General features: G+C 41.4%; 1 protein-coding gene across 1 annotated transcript; it reads right to left on the bottom strand.

The window, feature by feature from the left end:
• Positions 1-5835: 5835 nt before the first annotated feature.
• LOC115831486 lies at positions 5836-26337 on the bottom strand. Its single transcript, XM_030799775.1, has 4 exons — positions 26302-26337; positions 21979-22571; positions 7521-7613; positions 5836-5951 (listed from the first exon to the last, which is right to left on the bottom strand). Exons 1-4 carry the CDS (start codon positions 26335-26337, stop codon positions 5921-5923), a joined length of 753 nt encoding a protein of 250 aa, XP_030655635.1. The 3' UTR covers positions 5836-5920.
• Positions 26338-26644: the final 307 nt, after the last annotated feature.

Below are 26644 nucleotides of genomic sequence, written 5' to 3'. Positions count from 1 at the left end.
TTCATATTCTGAATCACAAGGGTACTTTGGCATCTACTTTAATCAAGCTCTTTGTATCATCATCTACACTTTAATTACTTAACAAACATTTCTCTGTGTGAGAAAGATTGAGCAGGTTATTGTGCTTTTCTAAGATGCAACTTTTGCTTAATCTAGAGATAGGCAATGCTCCCTATAAGGGACAAAGAGAAAACTGAATGAGCAATAGAGATGTGACAGGCATGGAAAAAGACAATACATTTATAAAACAAATAGGGCCACAGATGACGATAATGGGGATCAAATCTTGAGATACTGACTCAGTTTATAACCACACTGTATAATACAGCAAATCATTTGTTAATTTTTTTACAAATGGAATTTAATTTAATTAAGATGAATACAGTGTTTTAAACAAGGCAGGTCATCTTAAAATAAAATAGTGGAATAAAGTGATAAAACCAATGTAAAAATCACAAACATTTTATAAAGAACTTTTTGTCATGTAATTTAATATTTATTTGAAATCACCCAAATCAAAATAATTATATCTTAATTAACAAATAATCATCAGAAGTTAACTAATTTTTACTTTATAATACTTGGTTTAAAAATTCTTATATTTTTAATCATATATGCTTATATATAAAATAGACATAGGATATATATTTACATGTTCACAATATTATATTGTAATTGTTCCTATGGATGTGGTTTTTCAACAGAGTAAGTACTTTTAAAAATTTTCAATTTCAATGATATATATGTTTGATTTTTCTTTGACAAAGCATACATATATTGATAGGTAATAATATGAAAATCTTCTAAAGACATTACAGGAACATGAAAATGTAATTAAATACTCACTAATTTGTAATGTTTTATGTAACCGGAACACATTTAACTGAAAATTGCTTTTATATAATACTCAAATGAGACTAAAAACATATTAACTAGTGGAGTAAGTCTTCAGATTGATAATCTGAACTATATAAGAGGAGAAACTTCAGGCACTAAAATATTTGAAATGCTACAAAATATTTAAACTATTATTTAACAATTTCTGTTTGTAGAGTGCTATACAGTAATCAATATAAATGACATCTCAAGTCTTTCTATAGCTTTGACCACATTTACCTCCTAATTGTAATTATTAATATGTTGGAGCAGTGCATACAACTAGATTCCGACCTTCCTTTTTAATGTGTAAAAATATGTCCTTTGAGACAGCTTTAAAGAAAGAGCACCTTGTATAAATTCAATGCCAAGAGACAAGATATTCTTGATTCTGAAGTCTTGTTCTTTTATACAGCAATGTAATTAATAATAATAAGAAAAGCAGGACATAGATGTGGAGTCTATTTTAATCAAAAATTGCCTATAGATTTTGATGATAAAATTTAAAAATCTAGTATATTTAGTTAGTTACAAAAAACTAAGTTGTGGGAACATATTTGGTCAATAAAACACCCCTACCAAATGCTGACAAGAAAAAAAGTTAGGTACCACCTTTCTTCTCTGCAGATGGCCTGAGATGGGTTAATTTGAAAGAATGCTTCCAAACCTGAGGTGACCCCTGAGAACAGCATAATCCACTGCCGTCTCCTGCAGTCAATTTCTCAGTTTGTGCTCTTTTAATTTTGGGGGGAGGGAAGCCAGTCCTTTAAACCGATCTTCAGCATGATGGCAGAGCCAAGGAGTGTGGATAGGTGGCACGGTGCCTGACTTTGTTCCAGCAGCCACTTGGGCTTTCTCTGGGTCTTCTCTGCCCTAGGGATAGCACCACTATTGAAAACATGTCTTTGTGACATTCTCTATGCCAGGAACTCCCAATGCATTTTCCTTGAAACTCATGAAATGAATAAAAATAAACCGAGAGATGTGCTGTTTCCTCCTTTCTGCAGCCCTTCTTGATCATCTAATATTTTAAATACATTGTCGATCACCAAAAGGAGCATAAGGGGTATATTGATTTGTAGCAGATGTATTAATAGCCCAGCCCCTATTCCTTACCTGTAGCTGCTGGGAAGAAAACCATTCTTAACACTCTACAAGGTCTCATCTCCAGAATTTGCACCTGTTTCTAGCTGAGGACTTTCTGTAGCAGCATGGGAGCTTGTTACTGGGCATGAAGTGGGAAGAAAAGGTGAGGGTAACTAAGAAGAATCTCCTTGGATTCAGTGATGTCATTCTGAGGCATGTTCCACATAGCTTCCCATAGAATTAAGCCCAGATACCTAACACAGGAAATTGCCTCTTAACACATGTGCTATTGGCTTTTCTATCTTTCCTGTTTTATTTTTTTCTCTCTTCCTTGCCTCACTTTCGCTGTGTCCTCACTCCTGCTTTAAGAATACCCAAACAAATACATTCACTTATTTTTTTAAACTCTCAGAACACAGTTGATAGTTGAACTTGTAATCTGTGATAATCAGCCTGGATGCTATACTGACAGTAAGATGGTGAACTCACAATGTCTAATTAAGATAAAATTTAAAAAAATATTGATTCATGTCCAGAGATTTAAAAAACCTAAGCGGCAGTGTCACAATTTCTTCTTTTTAGTTTACATGGTTTCTTAAATGCCTACAATTATTTTAAAGGAAGCCTTGTGTCTAGGAAAAATTGAGACATATGGAATAAATTACTAACCCATTTCTCCTTGAAATCCATTAGATGCTTGATGATTTTTCACATATATTTCTGAATTGAAAAGCTAGTTGTGAATTATTTTTATAAGCATGTTCTTATGTAATATTTTGTTTTTAACAGTGAATTGAAGGTTTAAAGATTAAATTATTCTATCCAGAGAATAAAAAGCAATTATTTCACAGAGAAAATGTATATGTCGACATGACATTTTAAAATCTAGATTTTAAAATAGGTCCCCTATATTTTTGAGTCAATTAGAATATGCTTGTGTCAGTCTGTCTACAGTTTTACACCTGTCAAAATATACTTGAACTACAACAAGTACCTTGAACAATTTTGAAATTCATTATTCCTCTGAAACTGATTAAAAGAATTATGGTATAGGGAAATTCTGATTGGCATAATTTGGGAGAGGAATTATTCCTTGGAGATCAACCTCTGCCAAGATAGTTTATAATGACATTGAGACTTTTTGACTTACAAAATTTGTTATATAAAAAATACTAAGATGATGACAGATAATACACAGACTTTAATTAAAATTGTACTAAAATTAAATGTCTAAATAAATTAGAAGGGTACATGGTACATCTAATTGTATGTTTATATATTTTACTTGTGCATTTTATTCCTAGGGTTGCTTTTGCTTTAGTTTGTAAAACGTTCTTATTTTTATGATAATGTAGTATATACTAAATAAAGAAAAATCAGGAAATAGAAAATGAAGAAGAAAACATTAGCTATTGTCAACCAAATAAAAATTGTGCAATCTCTAAGCACATGAACTATGTATTATTTGTACAGCATGTACAACGTTTATGCTTCACAGGGTGAGGTAGAGACTGCAAAACATTTAACCTGGGACAAATAAGAAAGTAAGGAAATTTTCACAATATATTAATATTATAGAAAATGTTGAACTTAACAGTTAAGATAAAAGTAGTGAAAAATGATAGTATTTAAGGAGATCTAGAAAATTTATATCTGTAACGTGTGAGAAGTATTAGAATAATGCTTGTATTTCTGGATTGGCATCGATTTCTATTGAGACTGGAAACATAATAGAAGTGAGGGAAAAGGAATTTAAATTGTGGATACTTGAGTTTTATACCTCAGAGTTCAAGAAATATATTTTGTTACTATCAAAGTAGTTGGCACAAGAGTGTGCAAAATTCCCTAATTGCGGCTATGTGGAGAAGACACAGACAAACAGAGAATAGCAAAACAGAAATAGCAAAAAAGCACAAATAAATTTTACTTGTATTTTTACGTAAAAGCCAATTAGAGTAGGAAAACATGAAATTTGTGTTTTATCAAATTTTTTCTCTTTCTTATAATATAGTTGATTATATTACTGGAAAAAAATTGAAGCATTGGTATGTTCACAAAAAAAAGTAAAATATAAGGTCAAAACCATGGGAATGCAGGGAGCAGACAAAATACACCTAAACACCGAAACTGATTTTGCCCTACGGACATGTACCAAAATGAATGAGTGTGGATTCCTACTGTCATACATCACATAGGATGGTAAAGAAATACATAGTTTTTCCCAAGATAGGGCATCACACAGGAGCTCCTCCCTAAAGCTAGGACCAAAATTTATGTCCTCAGTATAAAGAAGAATCAGAGGTAAATTAGTCCCATTTCACATTCCCTGGAAATGGCAAATAAAAATGACTTGAGATTGGACAGATTTAAAGAAACTCAATCATTAATGATTTACAGCAATTAATTTAAAAATTGTTTAAATGTGCAGTCCAAACATACGTCCAAACACCTTTAGGCCAAGAATTAACATAATGTGGTCCCAGAATGGTGGTGCCTTTAGTAGACTCATAAAAAAATTTAAATTCTCTTTGGCAAATTTTCTTCCTACAAATCCTCAAAAGTGCACAAAAATAATTTTCAAAGAAAAATCAATATTTGTCATTCAAAGGCATCTAAGTACACAAGGAAATGATATTCCACCATTTGAAAGGAAAGCAGAAAAAGAATACAAACAGATCCACAAAGGTTCATTAGTAGAAATATCACTGTTAGATTATAAAGCACATTTGCTTTAAAAAAATTTAAAAAAAGAATATATTTTTAGGAGACTAAAAAATTGATGTAGCAAATTTGAAAAGTAGTTTGTCTTAAAATATAGTATTTTAAATTAAAAACTCAAAAAAGAACTCATCAGATTAGACATGGCCATGGTGAGAGTTAATAAATAGTTCAGAATGCATTACAGATAATTTTTAAAAATGCAAAATGTGGACAGAATCATTAAGAGACATGGAAGATACAGTGAGAAAGTGTAGCATGTGTTTAGTGAGTGTTCTCATAGAAGAAGGGAACTGGGAAGGATAATATGTGATGGCATTTTGGGTGAAAGTTCTCTAGACTTTTGTAAGACACTAATCCGCACATTCAAAAATTCAATGCATGCTAAGCAAGCTGCAATGGAGATAAACCTACACCTACGTATCTCCTAGAGAAACAGTCAACAATCAGGAAGGGAAAAATATTTCAATTAGCACTAGAAAAATCAAATTACCTTTAATCATATTGAAATCTGAAAGAATGAAAGGTAAAATAAACAATATTATTTGTTAAGAATAATAATGCCATTCTGAAATCCTCAACCAAGAAAAATATTCATCAACGTATAGCTAAATAACATATTTAGAGACAAAAAACAAAATGCCACCAGCAGAATTCCACTAAAGAAACTAAAAAGAAACTCCGAAAAGATGCTTCAGAAAGGTTGAAGCTCTGAAATCAAAGAATGAACAAAGAGCAAAATATATTGTAAACATACAGATAGATCTAAACAAAAAATTAGGTGTTGAAACAAAAAGATACTTACAATTAGATAAGCACTGCAATATGTATGTTGGGAAGCAAATTATTAGGGCTGAAGTATTCAAAGACCCCTTAATTGTCTGACAAGAGCAGAAAGGTGAGTATGACTTTGCAACTTTTTTTTTTTTTTTTTTGAGATGGAGTCTCACTCATTCTTTCGCCCAGGCTGGAGTGCAGTGGCGCCATTTCGCCTCACCGCAACCTCTGCCTCCCAGGTTCAAGCAATTCTCCTGCCTCAGCCTCCTGAGTAGCGGGGATTACAGCTGCGTGCCATCATACCTGGCCAATTTTTGTATTTTTAGTAGAGACGGGGTTTCACCATGTTGGTCAGGCTAGTCTCCAACTCCTGACCTCATGATCCACACGCCTGGGCCTCCCGAAGCGTTGAGATTACAGGCGTGAGACACTGCGCACGACCGACTTGGGAACTTTAATAAATTCACTGGACATTATGCATTTCTCTGTTGTATCTATGAAAATAAAAATAAAAGTCATAATTTAAAAACAAGACAAAGTGATAGGAGAAAATGAGACATATATATATACACACACAACAAATTAATAAAACAAATTAAGTATAAATGATCAAAGATTAATTTAAACCTAAGTAGACAATGTTTTTGTTAAAATACAAAGATTGGCAAAATTTAAAAAATCCATCTCATAGTTACGAGAGGCAACTAATATATACATTTACAGAAATTTTGAAGTTCAAACAATACAGTGTATATATGATATACATACAAACATACTACATGAATATAATTTTTTAAAAAGTTGCTATGTAGACAAAATAGAATGTAAGTTAGAAACATTTATTAAAATAAGTTAGTCTAACCAGTGTGATAAAAGTTTTAAATTATTAAGATGTATGACTTAAATGTGCATTAGCCTGATACATATATACATATGTATACACACACCACACACTCTCACACACACACATACACACACACACACAATTGAGAGAGTCAAATTATATAAAGCAAAAATATCAGAAAGTAAGTAGAAATGGATAAGCCCCCAAATCATTATAGACATTTCAAACACACATCTTTCAGTAATAGATAAAAGAAAAAATTAAGAGTAAGCTTTAAAAGAAGCTAGTGAATTTTAAAAAGGGCAAATGTTATATAAGGAACATGAATCTTATAATTCATGTTATTTTCATGTTCATACAGAATACTTATAAAAATTAACATTTTCTAGACCATACCACAAATTTAAACAATTTTCACGGAAATAACGTGACACAGAATATATTTCCTAAACAAACAGCAATGAAAGTAGATATCAATAAAAAAAAGAAAGCTAGAAACATAAGTCTAATAATATTGGTTGGAAGCTATTTTAATGAATATTGAAATATTTTAAAGGTGAATAGTCAATACAAATGAACCAAACACTTTTGTAAGGCCACTAAGATGCATGTGTAATGTGTAATGCCTCCTTTTATAAGGAGTAAATCTGTAACATCACCTGGGCTATTTGACAACTGCAAAGTGAATGTGAGGAGACAAACAGTGAGGGAGAGAGAGATAAAACCAGTAAAATAAACATAAAGAATGAAGGAAATAGCCAGGCGCCATGGTTCACACCTGTAATCTCAGCACTTTGGGAGGCCGAGGCAGGTGGATCACCTGAGGTCAGGAGTTCGAGACCAGCCTGGTCCAACATGGTGAAACCTGCTCTCTATTAAATACACAAAAATTATCCTGGCGTGGTGGCATGCACCTGTAATCCCAGCTACTCGGGAGGCTGAGGTGGGAGAATTGCTTGAATCTGCGGGGTGGAGGTTGCAGTGAGTAGAGATCATGCCACTGCACTCCAGCTTGGGTGACAGAGCAAGACTCCGTCTCAAAAAAAAAAAAAAAAAAAGGGAGGAAATAGCACATGAAAAAGCAGAATTAAAGCAACTGAGTATAGATTTAAAAATGCAAAAGCTCACTTTTTCAGAAAAATATTAAAATATTAAATCTAACAAATATCTAGGTAGACTGATGGAGAAAAATACAGAAAATGCACAAAAAACCAATTACCTGCAATGCGAAGGATACAAAACGTCAGCAGTTGTAGATTTTAAATAAGCAATGACTTTGAGTTCAACCATGATGGGATATATTGAAAAGAATCTCTCAGAAAAAAAGAAAAAGAAAACTGTTATAAAGCTATGTACAAAATGTTAAGCACTATTAAAGTCTTCCAATTCTACCAGTTATGGAGTTATTGGTCTTGGATTAACTCTCCTGAAAAGAAAAAAACAAAACAAAACAAAACCTAAAAACCTGGATAAAATAGCCTACCGTGGGCACTGGCAATGCAACCAAGCCGGTAGGACATGGGTGCTACATTCTCTTTGTCAGAACACGAAGCATTCATACACTCTTCTCACCCTCACTCTCACCTTTTAATCTTAGATCTACTATTAAATGTATTCAACATTACCATCAATCCTTTGGTCAAAATTTCTTTACTCACATTTTGCTTGATGCACTTGGATAGACTGTTCAAGAAAGTGTGAGTAGTGAATTCCTCAAACTCTTGCATATTTAAAATTACATTTTTGAACCTTGATGCTTAAAGTGTAGCTTGGGTAACGGGTGGGCTTCAAGCCAATTTTGGCATGCAAGGGGTTGAGTTTATTAGGCATCGGCACCTCTGAAAATCGTGGGGATGCAGGCTGAATTTCAACACTATTCTAAATACTTGAAAGATATTATATAATTCTTTAATAAACGCCTGTGTCTACAAATGGTTCAGATTAACTCAATATCCATGATTAAACATCTATAAAATCAAGGCACTGTTATTTAGTGGAGACTTGCTGGCTATTCTATGAGAGGAGGTATTGTTATTGTAATCTCATCCTCTCAAAAAAGTGTATCATATTACTCATAACCAGCCCTTCACATTCTATTCCTAATTTGGTATTTTAAAATAAGATATTTTTGAAACACTTGAATTCAAAGAGAGAATCTGAATAGTTTTTAAAATGTCAACGAAATGCCATTTCTTCATGCTTGAACAACTAAAAATTGACTAAAGTGCTTCTCTTCAAACTTTCTGGAACATTTTTTATCTAAATTCTAAGAACGATCACAATAGGTTTTAACCACAAATGTGAGAATATTATAAATGTTAGGGTGGAAAATTTTTTTAAATAATTTTATAGTAAGTTTTTTCATCATAGTGACAGTGTGCTAAATTTTTTTAAGTCAAATATTACTGTAGACATTTCAGTCAAGATTCTAAGAAGTTCTAAAGTCCAAAATTTAGTTTCATATAGAATATTATATATATATTTGCATATAAAATTAATATATGTGAGCCATGTTTCAAACAGTTGAGAGATTATTATATCAAAGATTCTTGATTATATAAAATGCCAATTACTTACAGGCACACATGCTTTAAATAATTACAAAGGCAATTGTGGTTGATTCTACTCTTGCTACTGGCATTTATATGGACATAATATTATGGTCTGAAGAATATTTAGGCAAATTTTTCCCTCATATGATCAGAAGAACAATGCAAGGTAGCTTATATCTCAAAGGAAAAAAATCTTTATATGGTTCTGAAAGCCTAAATCACTAACAACTTGGATAATAATTAGCATAAAAATACACAAATATGCCCTCTTCCTAGCAGTAAGTACACAGCGACAACAGAATCAAAGCATGTGGCTATGTGCATGTTTATATTTCAAGATGCAGAGCACTCTATTCCTCTTCTCTGCCCTTTCTAGATGGCACAATCCCTCATGAATCTAAGTGCAGTCATAGGGTGGATTAGGGTGACCTGCCATCTGTATGCAACTGATCTCTATTTTGGAAGTAATTAAAGTAAAAATATATTTTTAAAAGATAATTTCAAATTTCAGTGCAAACTAGCATGGTTTCACCCCTTTTCTTTGTACCATTTTTTCTAAGGTTGGAAAAGTAAGGTAGGCTTTAGTACGATTTTTAATAATAAGTTTTCAAAGTGAGACGCAAAATGGTGGCGCCAACACATTTCAAGTCTGCTACATTTTGAATACACTTATTGGAGAAAAGATCTTCTCATCATTTTTCTCTTACAGGAAAGGAAATAACATGTACAGTTGACCCTTAAGCAACACGGAGGTTAGGGGTGCTGGCCCCCCTGCACAGTAGAAAATCCACTATAACTTTGACTCCCCCAAAACTTAACTACTAATAGCCTACTGTAAGCCTTACAAATAACACAAGCAGTCAATTAACACATATTTAATATGTTATATGTCTTATGTACTGTATTCTTACAAACATGCCAGAGAAAAGAAAAAGATGATCAAACAGGTCTTCATCCTCATCATTTTCAAGGGGAGGGTGTGGAAAGGGATGTAGAATTGTTGGTTTTGCTAAGAGGACCTGCACAGTTCAAACCCCTGTGGTGCAAAGGCCAACTGTATAGCTACTGAATAGCAATTTATTTTTAGAAATTAACCTCACTAAAATACTCTTAGAAGGATGCCAAGAAAAAAAATGAATAAGTATTTTTGGTTCATCTATTTCATCATTTCATTTCCTCATTTCATTTATTTCATCATTTCATTTCATCCGTTCATTTCATCATTTCATTTCATCCTTTCATTTCATCTCATCCTTTCATCTCATCATCATTTCATTTCATCATTTCACTTCATCTCATCATTTCATCATTTCATCTCATGATTTCATTTCATCTCATCATTTGATCTCATGATTTCATCTCATCATTTCATCTCATCATTTCATCTTTTCATCTCGTCATTTCATTTCATCTTTTCATCTTGTCATTTCATTTCATCGTTTCATTAATTCATTTCACTTCATTTCATCATTTCATCATTTCACTTCATTTCATCATTTCACTTCATCATTTCACATCATTTCATCATTTCATATCATTTCATCATTTCACTTCATCATTTCATTTCATTTCACCATTTCACTTCATCATTTCATCATTTCATTTCACTATTTCATTTCATCATTTCATCATTCCATCCTTTCATTTCATCATTTTATTTCATCCTTTCATTTCATCATTTCATCTCATCATTTCATCATTTCATTTCATCATTTCATCTCATTTCATCTCATCATTTCATCTCATCACTTCATCATTTCATTTCATTTCACTTCATCTCATCATTTCATCTCATGATTTCATTTCATCTCATCATTTCATCTCTTCATCTCATAATTTCATTTCATTTCATTTCATTTCATCTTTTCATCTCATCATTTCATTTCATTATTTCATCATTTCATCATTTCATCTCATCATTTCATCTCATCACTTCATCATTTCATTTCATTTCACTTCATCTCATCATTTCATCTCATGATTTCATTTCATCTCATTTCATCTCTTCATCTCGTAATTTCATTTCATTTCATTTCATCTTTTCATCTCATCATTTCATTTCATTATTTCATCATTTCATTTCATTTCATCATTTCATCATTTCACTTCATTTCATCATTTCATTCCATCATTTCATATCATTTCATTTCATCTTTTCATTTCATCATTTCATTATTTCGTTTCATCATTTCACTTCATCATTTCATTTCATTTAATTTCCTCATCTCATTTCACCATTTCATTCCATCATTTCATTTCATCTCATCATTTCATCTCATCATTCCATCATTTCATTTCATTTCATCATTTCACTTCATCTCATCATTTCATCTCATGATTTCATTTCATCTCATCATTTCATCTCATGATTTCATTTCATCTCATTTCATCTCATCATTTCATTATTTCATTTCATTTCATCTCATCATTTCATCTCATCATTTCATTATTTCATCATTTTATCATTTCACTTCATCATTTCATTCCATCATTTCATATCATTTTGTCATTTCATTTCATCATTTCATCTTTTCATTTCATTTCATCATTTCCCTTCATCATTTCATCATTTCATTTCATTTCCTCATTTCATTTCACCATTTCATCATTTCATCACCCATTTCATTATTTCATTTCATCATTTCATCATTTCATTTCATCTCATCATTTCATCATTTCATTTCATCTCATCATTTCATTATCTCACCATTTCATTTCATCTCATCATTTCATTTGATCTCATGATTTCATCTCATCATTTCATCTTTTCATCTCATTTCATCATTTCATCTTTTCATATTGTCATTTCATTTCATCATTTCATTAATTCATCATTTCACTTCATTTCATTTCATTTCATCATTTCATATCATTTCATCATTTCATATCATTTCATCATTTCATTTCATCATTTCATCTTTTCATTTCATTTCACTTCATCATTTCATTTCACCATTTCATCATTTCATTATTCCATCATTTCATCATTTCATTTCATTTCATCCTTTCATTTCATCATTTCATTTCATCCTTTCATCTCATCATTTCATCTCTTCATTTCATTTCATTTCACTTCATCTCATCATCATTTCATCTCATGATTTCATTTCATCTCATCATTTCATCTCATGATTTCATTTCATCTCATTTCATCTTTTCATCTCGTCATTTCATTTCATTATTTCATTTCATCTTTTCATCTCGTCATTTCATTTCATTTCATCATCATTTCATCATCTCATTTCATCATTTCACTTCACTTCATCATTTCATTCCATCATTTCATATCATTTCATCATTTCATCTTTTTATTTCATCATTTTATCATTTCATTTCATCATTTCATCATTTCACTTCATCATTTCATTTCATCATTTCATCATTCCATTTCATCATTTCATTATTTCATCATTTCATTTCATCTCATCATTTATTTCACCATTTCATTTCATCTCATCATTTCATTTCATCATTTCATCATTTTATCATTTCATTTCATCATTTCTTCATTTCATCATTTCATTTTATTATTTCGTCACTTCATTTCATTTCAGTGACAGATGTATTTAAGTGCTAATGTGATGCCCAGAAGACACCCTATTTCCCTTTGTAAAACACCTCCTTCAACAAAAGGCAACCTCTCATGGCTGGCTAAGTCTACAGAGATACCAGCCTCTCTTCAACCACCCAATTTGATTTGGAACCTCAAACGGCACCTCAGTTTCATAAAAACCTAAAACATAAACACAACACTTGGTTGTAAATGAGCCAACAGTTTCTTGTCTCTTTCTCTGCTCAAGGCTTAAGGCCGTGTCTCCCCAACTACGTTCAGTGGAAGAAAAGATCCCCTGGGCAAATAAGTTTGAGAACTGTTGTTGCAGGACTTCTTAGAGCCTTTAAAACACAAATCCTCATCCTCAGGGATCTTCAGGAGGGAGATGGCTAATGCAGCACAACTTTCTTTCACAGGAGCATCTTGCAGAATACAGTATGAGATACAGAAAGGCTGCACTGAGTCTTTTTAAGGGCCTGGGCCTTGGTGGGGGTGGGGTAGGGGCTCTCCATATAGCATCTAATGAGTAGGAACATTCAGGTTGCTTTTTTTTTTTTTCCTTACTGGCAAAACTGTGTGTGCACCATGAATGAAGCTGGTCTCCCTTATCCATATCGAAACTAAACCCAAATATGAAATTATCCATATCAAAACTAAACCTAAATTGGGACTCAACACCTCCAGGAGCCACGCGGAAGAAAGCCCCACCACACTTTAAAGTAGCTTACCTCATCATATTTGCAGAAAGCAAAACGCTTATGACCAGTATGCTGCTAACACAAGTCTATAGATAATGCTGTATGAAAAATTATTTTTCCCAATCATAGCTGCCATAGTCCACATTTTGCATTACACTTTCCCCCCTTTTTTAAAATTTTAAACACAGGTCTTTTTCTCTTCTTGTTTTTAAATTTTAATTTAATTATATAAGATGGAGTCTCAGTATGTTGCCCAGGCTGGTCTTGAACTCCTGAGCTCAAGCGATACATCCATCTCTGCCTCCCAAAGTGCTGGGATTACAGGCCTGAGACACTGTGCCCGGCCTTAAACACAAACCTTAATTCATTCTTACAATTATCCTGAGGTTAGAAAAATGGAAGGGGAAGAAAAATGGCAAGCAGGTAGGATGACTTCGGCTTCATTATTTGGAAGGACAGTTTGCTCGGTTAAAACACATTACTGCCCACAAAGGCCAAGACAACAGAAAAATACAGACTTACATAAATAGATTTTATATGTGACAGCAGTTTGAATGGAGACTTTTTCAATGCGAATGACAAACAGCTGTGCTTGGGAATAAATGACAACGAATTTTTTTATCTCAACAGCTGTCCTGAGAGCACGTCTCTACATCTCTACCTGCACTCTGGAATCAGGGAGAAAGCCAAAATGGATGCCAAGACAATAGATCAGCCGTGTCCAACCCTTTGACTACAAGGACTTTTCCGCCTATCTGTGGTGGTGGGTATCATGAAAATTATGCACAAACCTTTTTTTTTTTTTTTTAAGCTCATCAGCTATCATTAGCATTAGTGTATTTTATATGTGGCCCAAGAGCATTCTTCTTCCAATGTGGCCCTGAGAAGCCAAAAGACTGGACACCTGTGCACTAGATTAAAAGGCTACTCCTTCTGGAAGCAATTGTAAAGAATTTTTGACATCATCTTGACATGAAAACCAATGGATAGTGGGACAGAATGCAAAATCTGCAAAAATTTTTCTTGTTTTTTTTTTTTTTTTTTTTTTTGATTCAAGGTCTTGCTCTGTGGCCCAGGCTGGAATACAATGGTGAGATCACAGCTCAGTGCAGGCTCAAGTGCTCCTCCCGCCTCAGCCACTGTAGTAGCTGGGACTACAGGTGCGCACAGCCACCCCTGGTTAATATTTTATTTTTTGTAGAGACAGGATCTCACTATATTGTCCAGGTTGGTCTCAAACTCCTTGACTCAAGGGATCCAGGACAGGATAACAGGTGTGAGCCATCATACCTGGCCAAGTGCATGAACTTTTTAAGACAAACACAAGGCCCCACAAACATTAAGGTTTTCCCACCTAATTTCCAGGGGATCTTTTGGTGCAAGGATGAGAAGCCCTTAAAAGTACACAGACAACTCCAAAGAATCAAGACAGTTCATTCGGGCTGAGCCAGCCCACTGGGCAGGCTGACCTTCAAGAAAGGCCCACCCATGACACACACCAGATAGCTCTCCAAGAACCTCTCCAGTCCTCAGGGTCCCTAAGGTACTGGACAGAGCTAGGAAAACAAACCCATTTGCTTCTTCCTGCAGAAAACCCCTTGAGGTCAAGACCCCACAATCAGACGAGGATGCAGTGGCTCACCCTCAGTCAACAGGCCACACTCAAGGTGGTACAATGTCTTAACCAAGGGTGTGGGCCTCCAGGTCTGACTCCCAACTCAGTGCTCCTTTAATAACCACCCTTTGTTAATTCTCCTTAACAGGGGTTCCTGGCAAGTCAGTTCTCCCTCAGGCCTTCAGTTTCCTCACCTGCAAGATGAGAGGGCTGGACCACATGGAAATTCCAAGACCCTTTGCGGCCCTAGAAACCCGCAGATCTACTAAATCATCCCCAAAGCCAGGCACCCCAAATAGCACTGTGATCAGTATTTGTAGTTAGGGATGCAACCAAGAATGCGGTTAAAGTGACTTTCATGAGCCTCAAGTGATCAAGACCTCACCATATGATTATGTACTACCAAAGCTGATCAGTCCCTGGACAGGGAGACCTGAAATCCAGCCCCTCCCTCCGCTATCCTGGAGCAAGGAAAAGGCCTTCTTCTAATTGGTCAGCCCAGGGGGCCCCCCTTTGCTGCAGGTAACCACAAAAACCAGAAGCCACAATGCCTGACGCATAGCCCAGAACCTCAGCCACAAGCAACCACAAAACTAGAAGCCATAGTTCCTGACACTTATCCCAGAACCTCAGCCACAGGACCATGTCCAGCCTTTTTTTTTTTTTTTTTTTTTTTTTTTTTGCTCTGTCATCCAGGCTGGAGTGCAATGGTGCAATCTCAGGTCACTGCAACCTCCACCTCAGCCTCCTGAGTAGCTAGAACTACAGGAGTGCGCCACCATGCGTGGCTAATTTTCTATTTTTTGTAGAGATGGGGTTTACCATGTTGCCCAGGCTGGTTTCGAGCTCCTAGACTCAAGCTATCCACCAGCCTCAGCCTCTCAAGGTGCTGGGATTACAGGCATGAGCCACTGCACCCAGCCCCAGCCTCCTTTTAAACTCTTGGACGTCAGTGTGATTACAGATGCAGTGGCAAACGGAAAAATGTATGAAGGCTGCCATTCCTGCTTAGAAGAGGGGGAGTTATGATGCCACAAAGGTATTAGAGACTAGGACTGACATTAAATGTATTCATATACTTTGACCCAGCAAATCTCACTTGTAGGAAGATACTCGTTGCATCATCGTTTATAAGAGCAAGACTTGGAAACAGCCTGAATGTCCCACACAGGGAAACCAGTTAGATGAATTTGTGGTATGACCACACAATGCAGCCACTAATGGTGCTGATGCATATGTATATGTGCTGATATAGACAGAAGACATTTACAAGGCAATGCACATGGCATATGCCACAAATATACACACGTACATTTGTATGCAAATGCAGGAAAAATATACAACAAAATGTGCACTGGAATGAACTCTGAGAGGTGGCATTATGGGTGATTTTCACTGTTGTACATCTAGTACTTTCTTTTTTATAGTGAACATATATCATTATGTATTTTTAAAATATTTTAATTAAAAGTAGAAAGTTAAAGAATATACTGTTTATCAGAGGAACTGTTCAGAAAGAATAAGACAGGTAGCCATTTAAAAAATTATGAGTAAACTGATCTCCAGGCAGCTTCTCCTTTCTCAGAATGAGACAAGCGTAGCGCTGGCTGCATCATGGTGCTGAGAGTCCTGTCTTTGAGGATGTGCTGGCCTGGACATTAGGGAGGCAGACCCATGTCTGAACCCTGAGACTGCACAGCCTGGCTGGCCACCAGGAAGCCCAAACATCTAGAGTTGAGCCACGGAATGCCCTCAGCCCAGCCCTTTTTATTATTGGCCATTTCCTTAGTCTCAGCAACCACGGCCCTGCACAGAATCTCCCCACCACAGCAACAGCTGTGGAGTTCTGAACATAAGTTCTCAAGACCAGTCAACTCGGGTTCAACCACCTGCTGAGACAGTCTCTCCATCCCTCTGAGCTGCAACTCCTTCATCTGCAACATCAGGATAAGGCCTTATAGCATCATCGTGAATGTTAAGGTGCAACATATGCGGAGAGCCTAGTGGAGTGCTCGACACAGAACAGGTGATCAAGCATGTTCCTCATCTGTGTCTGCCCTCTCTACTCCAAAACCATTCCCCTAACCCCAAAGGCACCTATGCAGCTTCCCCTTTGAATTAAACGTGAAAAAGAGATCTCAACCGGCCTATTCTGAAAGGATGGCCTTTTTAAAAGGCACAGCTTAGAGAGACTTGGCCACAGGCTTTGCTGCTTCTCCCCAGCATTGCAGACACTGCCACCGTGGGCCAGTGTCTCTGCATGGTCCGTCTCCAGACACATCCAGCGGGCAGGAGTAGAATACCTGCGGCGCACTTTCCTGGATTTTGAGGCAGCCCAGACCACTCCAAGAAGAGGAAATAACCCTGACGTGGAAGAAGGCATTCCCATAGCTGCAGGCAGCAAACCACACCTCCTGGCACCCACATCAACCCAAGCTGCAGATCTGATAAGACCTCTCTCCAGCACCACCCAGCCCTCCCCAGGCTCACAGCCACTGCGGGGCCCCCTCCAGGCTGCCTCCGAGAAACATTTGGGAGGTAGGTTTCACCAGGGAAAAAGTTACCCAGGTGGAAGTGGACACAAAAGAGATACAGCTCTGTATCTCTTCAGAGATGGCTGGAGCCACTTGGCCAGAGGGTTACAACTGTGGCCACAGAGCAGAAGCAGAGAAACGCCACACTTCGAGACAGTGGCTGGGTGGGAAAGCAAAACCAGGTTTTGCCAGGGACCTGTGACTTGGGAGAAGTCCCCAGGACTCTGGGAATATTTCCCAGAAAACCAGGAGGTGGCTCACACTTGTAATCCCAGCACTTTGGGAGGCCAAGGTGGGTGGATCACTTGAGGCCAGGAGTTCAAGACCAGCCTGGCCAACACGGCGAAATCCTATCTCTACTAAAAACACAAAAGTTAGCTGGACATAGTGGGGCATGCCTGTAATCCCAGCTACTCAGAGGCTAAGGCAGGACAATTGCTTGAACCTGGGATGCCGGGATTGCAGTGATCTGAGATCATGCCACTGCACTCCAGCCTGGGTGACAGAGTGGGACTCTGACTAAAAGAAAAACAAAAACAAAAAACAAACAAACAAAAAAAACCAGGAGGTTGGATGGGCCAAGGGTTCAGTGGGGTTCCCAATGCACGGTCCTGCAAGTTGTGCTACTAGAGTCATTACTGTGCCCTGACTGGCTCCTTCACTAGACTAGAAGTGTCCCTAAACCCCAAAGACTGGGAGAGTAGCCCACCTACTTCAGAGCCCTTGCTAGGTGGCCGCCAGCCAGGTAAGCACATCAACAGTAACTAAAGGTCTGTCCAGGGAACGTGCCTCAACACACCCTAAGGACCCAATCTGCAGGCATGCCACCCCTCCCCTCTCCCAGCAGTTCCATCATCAGATGCTCCTGGGAGGCATAGGGAGAGCTCAGGTCCCCCACACAGTGGGGCTCTGACCTCTGCCATGGCAGAGCTGTGTGAGGGCCAGGCCTCTCTGACCTTCCAGGTGGCAGGAGGGCCTCCTCTCTGACCCCTTGCGGCTCCAGGGCAACTGCTCAGGAAAGCAGCCCAAGGGCAGAGACTGTACCTACCACAGTTCCCAACATCGCCTCCCCCAGCACACCCTGACTCTGCACCTACCACAGTTCCCAGCATCACCTCCCCCAGCAAAGCCTGATGGTCAAAGTCCTTCAGCACCTTTCTCCACGCCAGCTTGCTTAGGAGGGATTTTTCTCCACAAGAACACAAGGTGGGGAGACTCAGCATGGCACAGCCTGTCTCTGAAAAGTACTAGTAGGCTGGCAGGAAAGGGCAAGTCACAACGTCCCTGGAACGTAAATCTCCATGAGGCAACATGTGTCTGCTTCTACACACCCTTGTCTCCCCAGCACTGGGCAGATTCAAAGGAATAAGGTAATTATTATTGGCATAGGTTGCAGGCCCAGCTATGAGGCAGGCCAGGTGTCCCTCCGTGAGCACATCTGGGGCATAAGAACATTCCCATTTGCCTCAGTGGAGTTTTCAGACCCTTAGGGGGGTCTAGCGGAGACAGAACACCAGGTCCTGCCACGATGAAGTAGCCTCACAACTTCTGTTTACAGATTAAGACCCTGGTTTCAGATTGTGCCTCCCACCCTTTCTATTTAGAGAGGGAAAACGTGTATGATGAAGACTGCTGATCTCCAGGAATGTGTGTGAAATTGAGAAGAGTCAGGCACGCTGCTGGGCACATAGGCAGCAAACGTTAAGTCTCAGCTCCTTCTACCCTTTTCCATCCAAACTGGACCACGACACAGAGAAAAGCTATCCCCGGACAACCAGACACGCTGACCCCCCACACGCCATCACAACCCGATTTCAGGCAGCAGCAGCCCATCCCTGGTCAGGGACCTCCACGGACATTTCACGTGCTGCTTCTCCCACTGAGTGTTTATTTAATGAAGGCCAGAGTGAGCTGGGGCTCCTAAGATTCTAGCTAAGTCCGATGCAGTTGCACAGGCCAAGCCCTCCAGGTCAGATCCTTCTTCAAAAGCCAGGAATCCAGTGTTGCAAGCAGTCTCTGGGGCCATGGCCTGGTGTGTGGGGAGCCCACAGAACAGGAAAGAACGCTGGACTGGACACTGCCACTGGCCTGCCTGGCCCCAACACATGCTGCTGGGGGTGGACGGCCCCACCCAGCTTGCTGAGATTGTTTCCTGGCTTGTGTCACCCACCTATATGAAATGAGAGGCAGCTGCAGAAGTACCTTTCCCTAAAATCCAGATTTACTGAACCCATAAAGTAGGGGTTAAGTTTCCCTAGCGAGGGTCCAGTAGGGGTTAAGTTTCCCTCCTGGTGGCCTATGCCATAAATGCTACTGGACCCTCACTAGGGACAGCTGCCAGGCAGACTCTTTTGGTAGTAACAGCATGAACCGACAGACAAAACGCTGCAGGTGTGAGCAGTCTCGTTCCTGTTTTACGGACAGGAGAGCTTGAGATTCAGAAGTCATGGGACTTGCCTAAGGTCACACAGACAGAACCAGGCCCAGTATGAAAGCCATGGGGCTTCCTGCTCACCACGCTGCTCCTATGGCAAAGATTCTTATAATAAACTTAACCCCTGTTATGGGTTCAGTAAATCTGGATTTTAGAACCATTCTTAAAGAGGGTTATTCTTAAACAAGGGTAGTATAAAAACAATCACAAACATTTGATTTCACCCAACCAAGTCTCCTTCTCTAACCTAGAGAATTTCGAGCTTCCGGAGGCCTCAGACGTACACTCCAGCCTCCTTGTTTTGCAGTGAGAAGGCTGAGGCCTCCAGGATGAAGTGACTCTTTCAAACTAGCTGGTGGCAGCCCCATGGAACTGGCTCCAGGGGTCTAAATTCCCATCCCCAAAAACAACCCAGGCCCTGCCTTTTCAGGAAGTGGAGTGAACCCGAATCCACATCACGGTGGGAAGAACAGGGAGCTGCAAATCCCCTGTGGGCCTTCGGATGGGTTCTCTGCTGCCAGGGATGATCGTCTAAACAAACACTCAGGAGGGAAGCCACTGAATAAACCAGCTCCAAGACTTAAATAGCTGGATGCTCTGGGGTGTCATGAACGCCACACCGCCATCAAAATGAGGGACTCCGGAAGTTAGGGTAGGACAAAAGGCCATTCCAGAGAATGCACAGCAAGTGGTTCTCCTATATACACACTCCGGAAGCCAGGAACATTTCAGACCAACGTGGGGACAATCCCACAGAGGCCAACACAGAGAGCATTCTCCAAGCCCAGCAACACCGAAGTCCAACCACGCACACTCTGCCGGACAGCGACCCCTCCCTCCCGGAACTGAGCCTCACAGGCCCTCTACTGTGTCAGCTTAAAAACTGAACTTTGCTGGGCAAACACACTCAGCTGTGTTCAAAAAATCAGTTTCTCTCAATACTTGGAAAACTGCAGCATGCATGCAGAAAGGCCGGTTGTAGTGGGTTTTGTTTGTTTTTTAAGCAAAGCCTTGGTCAGTACAGCTTTAGCCAACTGTAACAAAAAATAATAATACCCAGCACTGACTGTATTCTTCCAATGACCTGTGGTTTTATAGCTTTTAAGAAAATAAAACTGAGGGAGAGTCACTCCCGAGCATTTGGCATCAAACAACGATTCGGGCTTTGTGGCATGCCTGGAGGAAGAACTGGTCTTGTAATAATTACCGCGATCACAGACAGCTGGCACAGGCAATCAGCAATAAGGGGCGGGGGGAGGGTTTAGGGGGAGGAGAAATTGAGGATCTGATAAAACAAAACATCCCCAGACCTGCAGGAGGCCACATGTGGCAGGGCAAGATGGTGAGAGGTTCCTTCTTCAAGATGGGGCAGCTATTAACTGGTCTGACGCTTCACCGCCCCGTCCCTGGCCAAAATCACATTCGGAATCCATCAGTTGCCCTCATTTGTGTATGGACAGGGTGCCCCAAAAACCCTCAGGCTGGTTTTTCCAAATCCTTCTAATACTTCCCAGCTATAATTTGAGAGAGGAAGGCCCACATATCTTATTTCTTCTTTACACTCCACGATGTCTCCATCAGAACCCCTTAAACAGTGTCATCTTCCCACCAAAGGCTTGCTTCCCAGCATAATCCTTCCTACGCCAAAATCCAGTCTTTGGGGGGAAGCAGGGGGAGTCAGCGGGTAATTATTAATACATTTTAAGCAGCGAGCCTCCGTGGCAACGTGAAAGGAAAGCACCAAACGCCTGAATAGCAAAAATGCAGTTTCAGCAACACTTTTTGAAAAGGCGGCAGACAAGACCCGGGAGGAGAGGAAAGGAAGAAACAGGACGGCGTCCGGGGCATGAGGGGAACAGGGGACGGCAGGCCTGCGATCACGCTTCAGGGGAACATCCTCCGTCACCCCAGCCCACGGGTGCTCGGCTCAGTCACACGGGGAAAAGTCCAGCTTGTGACTCAGTGGGACAACGAGTCCTGCGGCCCCGCAAACTGGAAATGGGGTGGGGGCAGAGAAGGGGGGAGGGGATGTCCGCGCGCACCCCACCCCAACCACGGGCCCCTGGAGCCTCCATCCCAGTTCCCACCACGCACCCACCCCACAAATCCTGCCCAAGGTGAGGGATGGTCCCGGGTCCTCCGGCTGCCGCATCAGCGAGTGCAGGAGGGAGGGGAAGCTTCCAAGGCGGCGACGCGGGCTCAAAGACGCAACTGGGCCAGGAGTGAACTAGGGCCGGAGGGAGGTGTCCGCGCCGCTCCTCGACCCCAGCCCCGGTGCCCGACCCACTTACCTCCAGGTTCCGTATCTCCTGCTGGGTGAGGTCTTTGGACACAGCGCACTTGGTGCGCAGCCCGCGCAGGCTGCCGATGGAGATGTCGATGAGCTTCTGGAGCTGCCCGAACTGCTGCAACGCCCGGCTAGCCGCGGCCCCTGCGCCTCCCTCCGCGGCCGCCGCATCACCCCCGCCACCGCCCTCTTTCTTCTCTCCCATTGCCGCCGCGCGCAGCGCCGCTCTATGCAGGCCGCGGCGGCCGAGGCGGGGAGCCCGGGGCGCGGGCCCGGGACGCGTCGGGCCTCGGCAAGGAACCCCCGAGCCGGGAGAGCTGGACCAGGAGCGCCCCTCGGCGCTGCCCGAGCCGGGACGCCGGTAGAGCTGGCAGCCGAGTCTGCCGTTCCCGCCCTCGGAGCCACGGCGGCAAAAGCCGCGGCGACCCGACGGCTGCGACTCCCGTAGCCTTTAAGCGGCGGCGGGCGCTGGGTCAGGGCGGCCGGGCACGCTGGGACTTGTAGGTCCACGCCGCGCACCTGCTGCCGGCCCCTGCCCTCGGGGCCCCGGACCGCGCCCGCGCCCGTGCCGCCCTCCCAGCCCTCCTCTCCCCTACCCTACCGGCGGCCGCGGCGACGCAGGCGGTGAGGGCGGGCTCCGATTGGGAGCCCCAGTTGGGGCTGCTCCGCGCCAGCTCCTCCCCCAGGCGCCGAGAGTCCGGGCAGCGGCGTCTCCCCGTCCGCCTCCGCCCCCCACCCAGCCTAGGAGCTTCCCGCGACCCCCGGATGGGGCGGCGCCCCCTGGACGCCCGGCGGGTGTGCGTCCCGCAGTTCCTCAGCTGCAGCCCAGCCCTGGAAGATGGGGACCAGGGAGGTTCCAGAATTTTTATGTGGGTTTAGGGGCTGCCATCTAGTGGGAAGGGGCTTACAGCACTTCTCCTGTAGAGCTGGCTCACAAAGCACTCTACTCTGGACTGCCTGCGCCAAAAGGATTGCTCAGGCTTGGAGAAAGACGAAGAGCTTACTTCTGAACCGCATTTACCTATCGAAATAAGTGTCCCATTCCTCCGCCATTCCCAACCCCCCAAGCCAGCCCAGACACGGGGGACAGCACACTGAATTGTCGGTAGCTTCGGAGCAAGTGGCCAGGACTCAAATTCTCATTCCACCACTGTGTAGGGTGAGACTTTGGGCACGTTCGATTTCATGTGAATGCCTGAGTATCCTCATCAAATAACTCTTTCATAGGGTTCCTATGAAGAATGAGTTAATACATGCACAGCACCTAGATTGATTACTGGCACATGTGGTCGCTGGATAAATGTTAGCAATTCTTACTATCTAACCTGAGATCTGAATGTGGCCCTGGACCCAAGTAGTGGCCATGGAGCAGTACAGTACTGCCAAGTACTGGTAGTCCTCTGTCCTCTGTGCCTTTCTGTGCCTCCTAACCCAGCAATCAAGCCTCGCCCATCTGTTCACCCTCCTCTCCCGTTAGTTCACCCCATGTGTTCCATTATCTGGCAAAACTGAAAAAACAAATCTCTGATCAAAGCTCCCACACCTTCATACTTTCAACATCTGTCAACCAGAAAAAATGTCTTCCCTCTGAATTTTCTCTTGTAAGCTGCTTGATTGCAGAAGCCACTAGCTATTGTACCCTCTTTATAGTGCCAGATGTATAGTGCATGGCACACAATAAAGGCTCAAACGTGCTTCAGGAGCTCTTTCCGCGGGTCCTACGCGATGTTTCTTTTACCTGTCAGGCCAGCCAAGGGTGTGTGTGTGTGTGTGTGTGTGTGTGTGTGTGTAGATAGTTGTTTTTTTGGTTTTGTTGTTGTGTTTGAGGATGAGAATTGGACAGGAGGTGGGATCCAAACATTATAGACACTAAAACAGTCAGTACTGGATGGCAGTTTATATTACACCTTTCTTTAATGTTTATATTACACCAGCCTTCGAAATAAATTAAGGGCTGGGCACCGTGGCTCATGCCTGTAATCCCAGCACTTTGAGAGGCCAAGGGGGAAGGATCACTTAAACCCAGGAGTTCGAGACCAGCCTGGGCAATATGGCAAGATCCTGTCTCTAAAAAAAAAATAAATTTTTTAAAATCAGGTCTAGAAACAAAACTATAACTTTAAAATTTGTTTTTGCAAATTAACCCCTCCTCGAGATTTTCCAGATGCAAGGAGATTCCTTCCTCCCTAACCCCTGGCCTTTCCCATTAAGAGTCATTGATCCAGTCCTCACTCAACTTATGAAAAGACCCCATGCACGATATTATGAATTTCTCAACCTGTTACCTTAACCCCACCCGTGGGACTCCTTGCAAAGTAGTAACTATTATGAAAGGGAAACTAGCTGTGGTTCTCAAACTTGAACATGCATCAGAATCACCTGGAGGGCTTGTTAATTCCCAGAACCATGGACCTCACCTCTATAGTTTCTAATTTTGTAGATCAGAGGACAGGGCAGGAGAATTTGCATTTCTATCAAGTTCTCAGGTGGTACTGATGTGGTTAGTCTGAGCCCAGTCTCAAGTCTATGCTTTGAGAAGCCTAGGTACAGAGGAAGGTCAGTGGGCAGAGAACTATCTCAAGGGGCTATCCACAACCCAGCCTGGCTGGTTCAGAGCCTCTGTCCAGCAGCCAGAGCTGCCAGGCTTGAACGACTCACTCATTCTAATGCAATTCACAAAAGATTTTTTTTCTGAAATGGGGTCTTGCTCTGTCACTCAGGCTGGAGTACAGTAGCATGACCATGGCTCAGTGCAGCCTCAACCTCCCAGACTCAGGTGATCCTCCCACCCCAGCTTCCCAAGTAGCTGGGACTATAGGAGTGTGCCACCATGCCCACCTAACTTTAACTTTTTTTTTTTTTTTCTACATTGCCCAGGCTGCTGGTCTCAAACTCTCGGGCTCAAGCAATCCTTCCCCTTCAGCCTCCTGAAGTGCTGGGATTATAGGCATGAACTACCATGCCTGGCTCACAAGAAATTTTCTGCTAAGTGCCTATTTATGCACTTACATCGAACTTATTGCCACGGGGGCCTGGTCATCACATTCTCCCTCTAGGGCCACTTTATGTGGGAAGTCACATCCTGAGAAGAGCCACTGCCAGCTTGTGGCATTCATGCCCACCCATATCACCACAGGGGTGATGTCAGAGCCTGAGACTGGACAAATGCCAGCTCCCTGTTACTCTCCCGCCAGGTTCCATGCAGTGAGTCTCTCCTCTGTGGATACAGTCTTCCCTCTGATTATCCAAAGCACTCAGCAGGCCACAGCTTTCCTTCCTCACACATGGCCTCCAGCCTTCCTGCCTGGATTTGAGTCATCTGTCAGCCACGAGTTTATAGAACTGCCACTTAGAGGTGGAGAAACTTTTTTGTTTTTGTTTTTTGTTTTTAAGAGGCAGGGTCTTGCTCTGTTGCCCAGGTTGGAGTGCAGTGGCGCGAGAAAGCTCACTGCAGCCTCAAACTCCTGGGCTCAAGCCATCCTCCTGCCTCAGCCTCATGAGTAGCTGGGACTACAGGTACCTGCCGCTGCATCTGAGTAATTTGTAAATTTTTTTTAGTGACAGGGTCTTGCTATATTGTCTAGACTGGTCTCAAACTCCTGTTCTTGGCCTCACTCTCCCAAAAGTGCTAGGATTACAGGCATGAGCCATGGCACCTGGCCGAAATAAGGATTTTTAAATAACGCCTTCATTCGTCCTTTAAACATTCAGTAAGCATTCATGAAGTGCCACCTACATGGCAGGCCCTGTTCTGGGCTCTGGAAAAAAGTAGCGAACAAAACGAAGATTCTTACCCTTAGGGAATTTATGCTGTGGTGAGAGGAAGCAGACAAGCAGATAAATGCACAGTGTGTCAGTGATAACAGGTGGTATGGCACTGCAGGGAAGGGGACAGGGAATATGGCCTTTACGACTTTGAATAGAGCTGTTTTAGAGAGTAGGGTAGTCAGCTCTGTCTCTGAATCGTCGTATGACCTTGGCGAGTCTTATATGACCTCGGGCAAATCTCCTAATCTGGTAGCGCAGCTTCTTATTTGCAAGATGGTGATAATGTCTTATGAGGACGAACAGATTATGTAACACAAAGTAATGGCCATAAAATAAAGGTTCAGCATATTTATTTATTTGATAAATATTTACTATATGTCTACTGAAACTTCCAAATGCTTAACTCATTGAACTATGCATTACTTTCCTCCCCACCTTCCAGAATGAATCTCTTCTAGTTAGATGAATTCATCTACTATGTGTTGATTCAGGGTTTCAGCATCGCCTCCAGGTTCTTGAGGCTTTTTCTGAGGCACCTCAGTAGAGACAGTTTGCTTACTCTCTCCTTCCTCTCCTCTGTCTCAGGTCCCTCCATTGCTTTTCCCAGCTTGTCTGCATCCAAACACCAACAGCAGCGGTGGGAGCGTTTTCATGCACAGGCCCAAGAAACATGAAGAGGACACTTACCATGTGCCAGGCTCTGGGGTAGGCTCAGAGCAAAGGAAGCCGAGTCCTTATCCCTGTGGAACATACATGAAGGGAAGGACAGGAAATGAATGTCAACAAATATATTACCAAAATAAACTGAGAATCATAAGTGCTATGCAGAAGAAGAAAAAAAGCAAATAGCCAGGAGTCTCTGGTGGCTAAGGTACTTCACTAGGTGAAGTGGACAGAGAATT

The sequence above is a fragment of the Nomascus leucogenys genome, chromosome 19, assembly GCF_006542625.1.
Source record: "Nomascus leucogenys isolate Asia chromosome 19, Asia_NLE_v1, whole genome shotgun sequence".
Taxonomy (NCBI): domain Eukaryota; kingdom Metazoa; phylum Chordata; class Mammalia; order Primates; family Hylobatidae; genus Nomascus; species Nomascus leucogenys.
The sequence above is the reverse complement of the archived record's forward strand: the minus strand, read 5'-3'. Positions and strand labels throughout refer to the sequence as shown.

Coding starts and splice junctions, on each gene's coding strand:
- LOC115831486 (XM_030799775.1), bottom strand. CDS start 26,337: ATGGAGGGACCTGAGACAGAGGAGAGGAAGGAGAGA. Junction 22,572..26,301: donor CAGAGGAGAGGAAGGAGAGA/GTAAGCAAACTG, acceptor GGCCGCCGGTAG/GGTAGGGGAGAGGAGGGCTG. Junction 5,952..7,520: donor TTGTATCCTTCGCATTGCAG/GTAATTGGTTTT, acceptor TTATTTTCATAG/ATACAACAGAGAAATGCATA.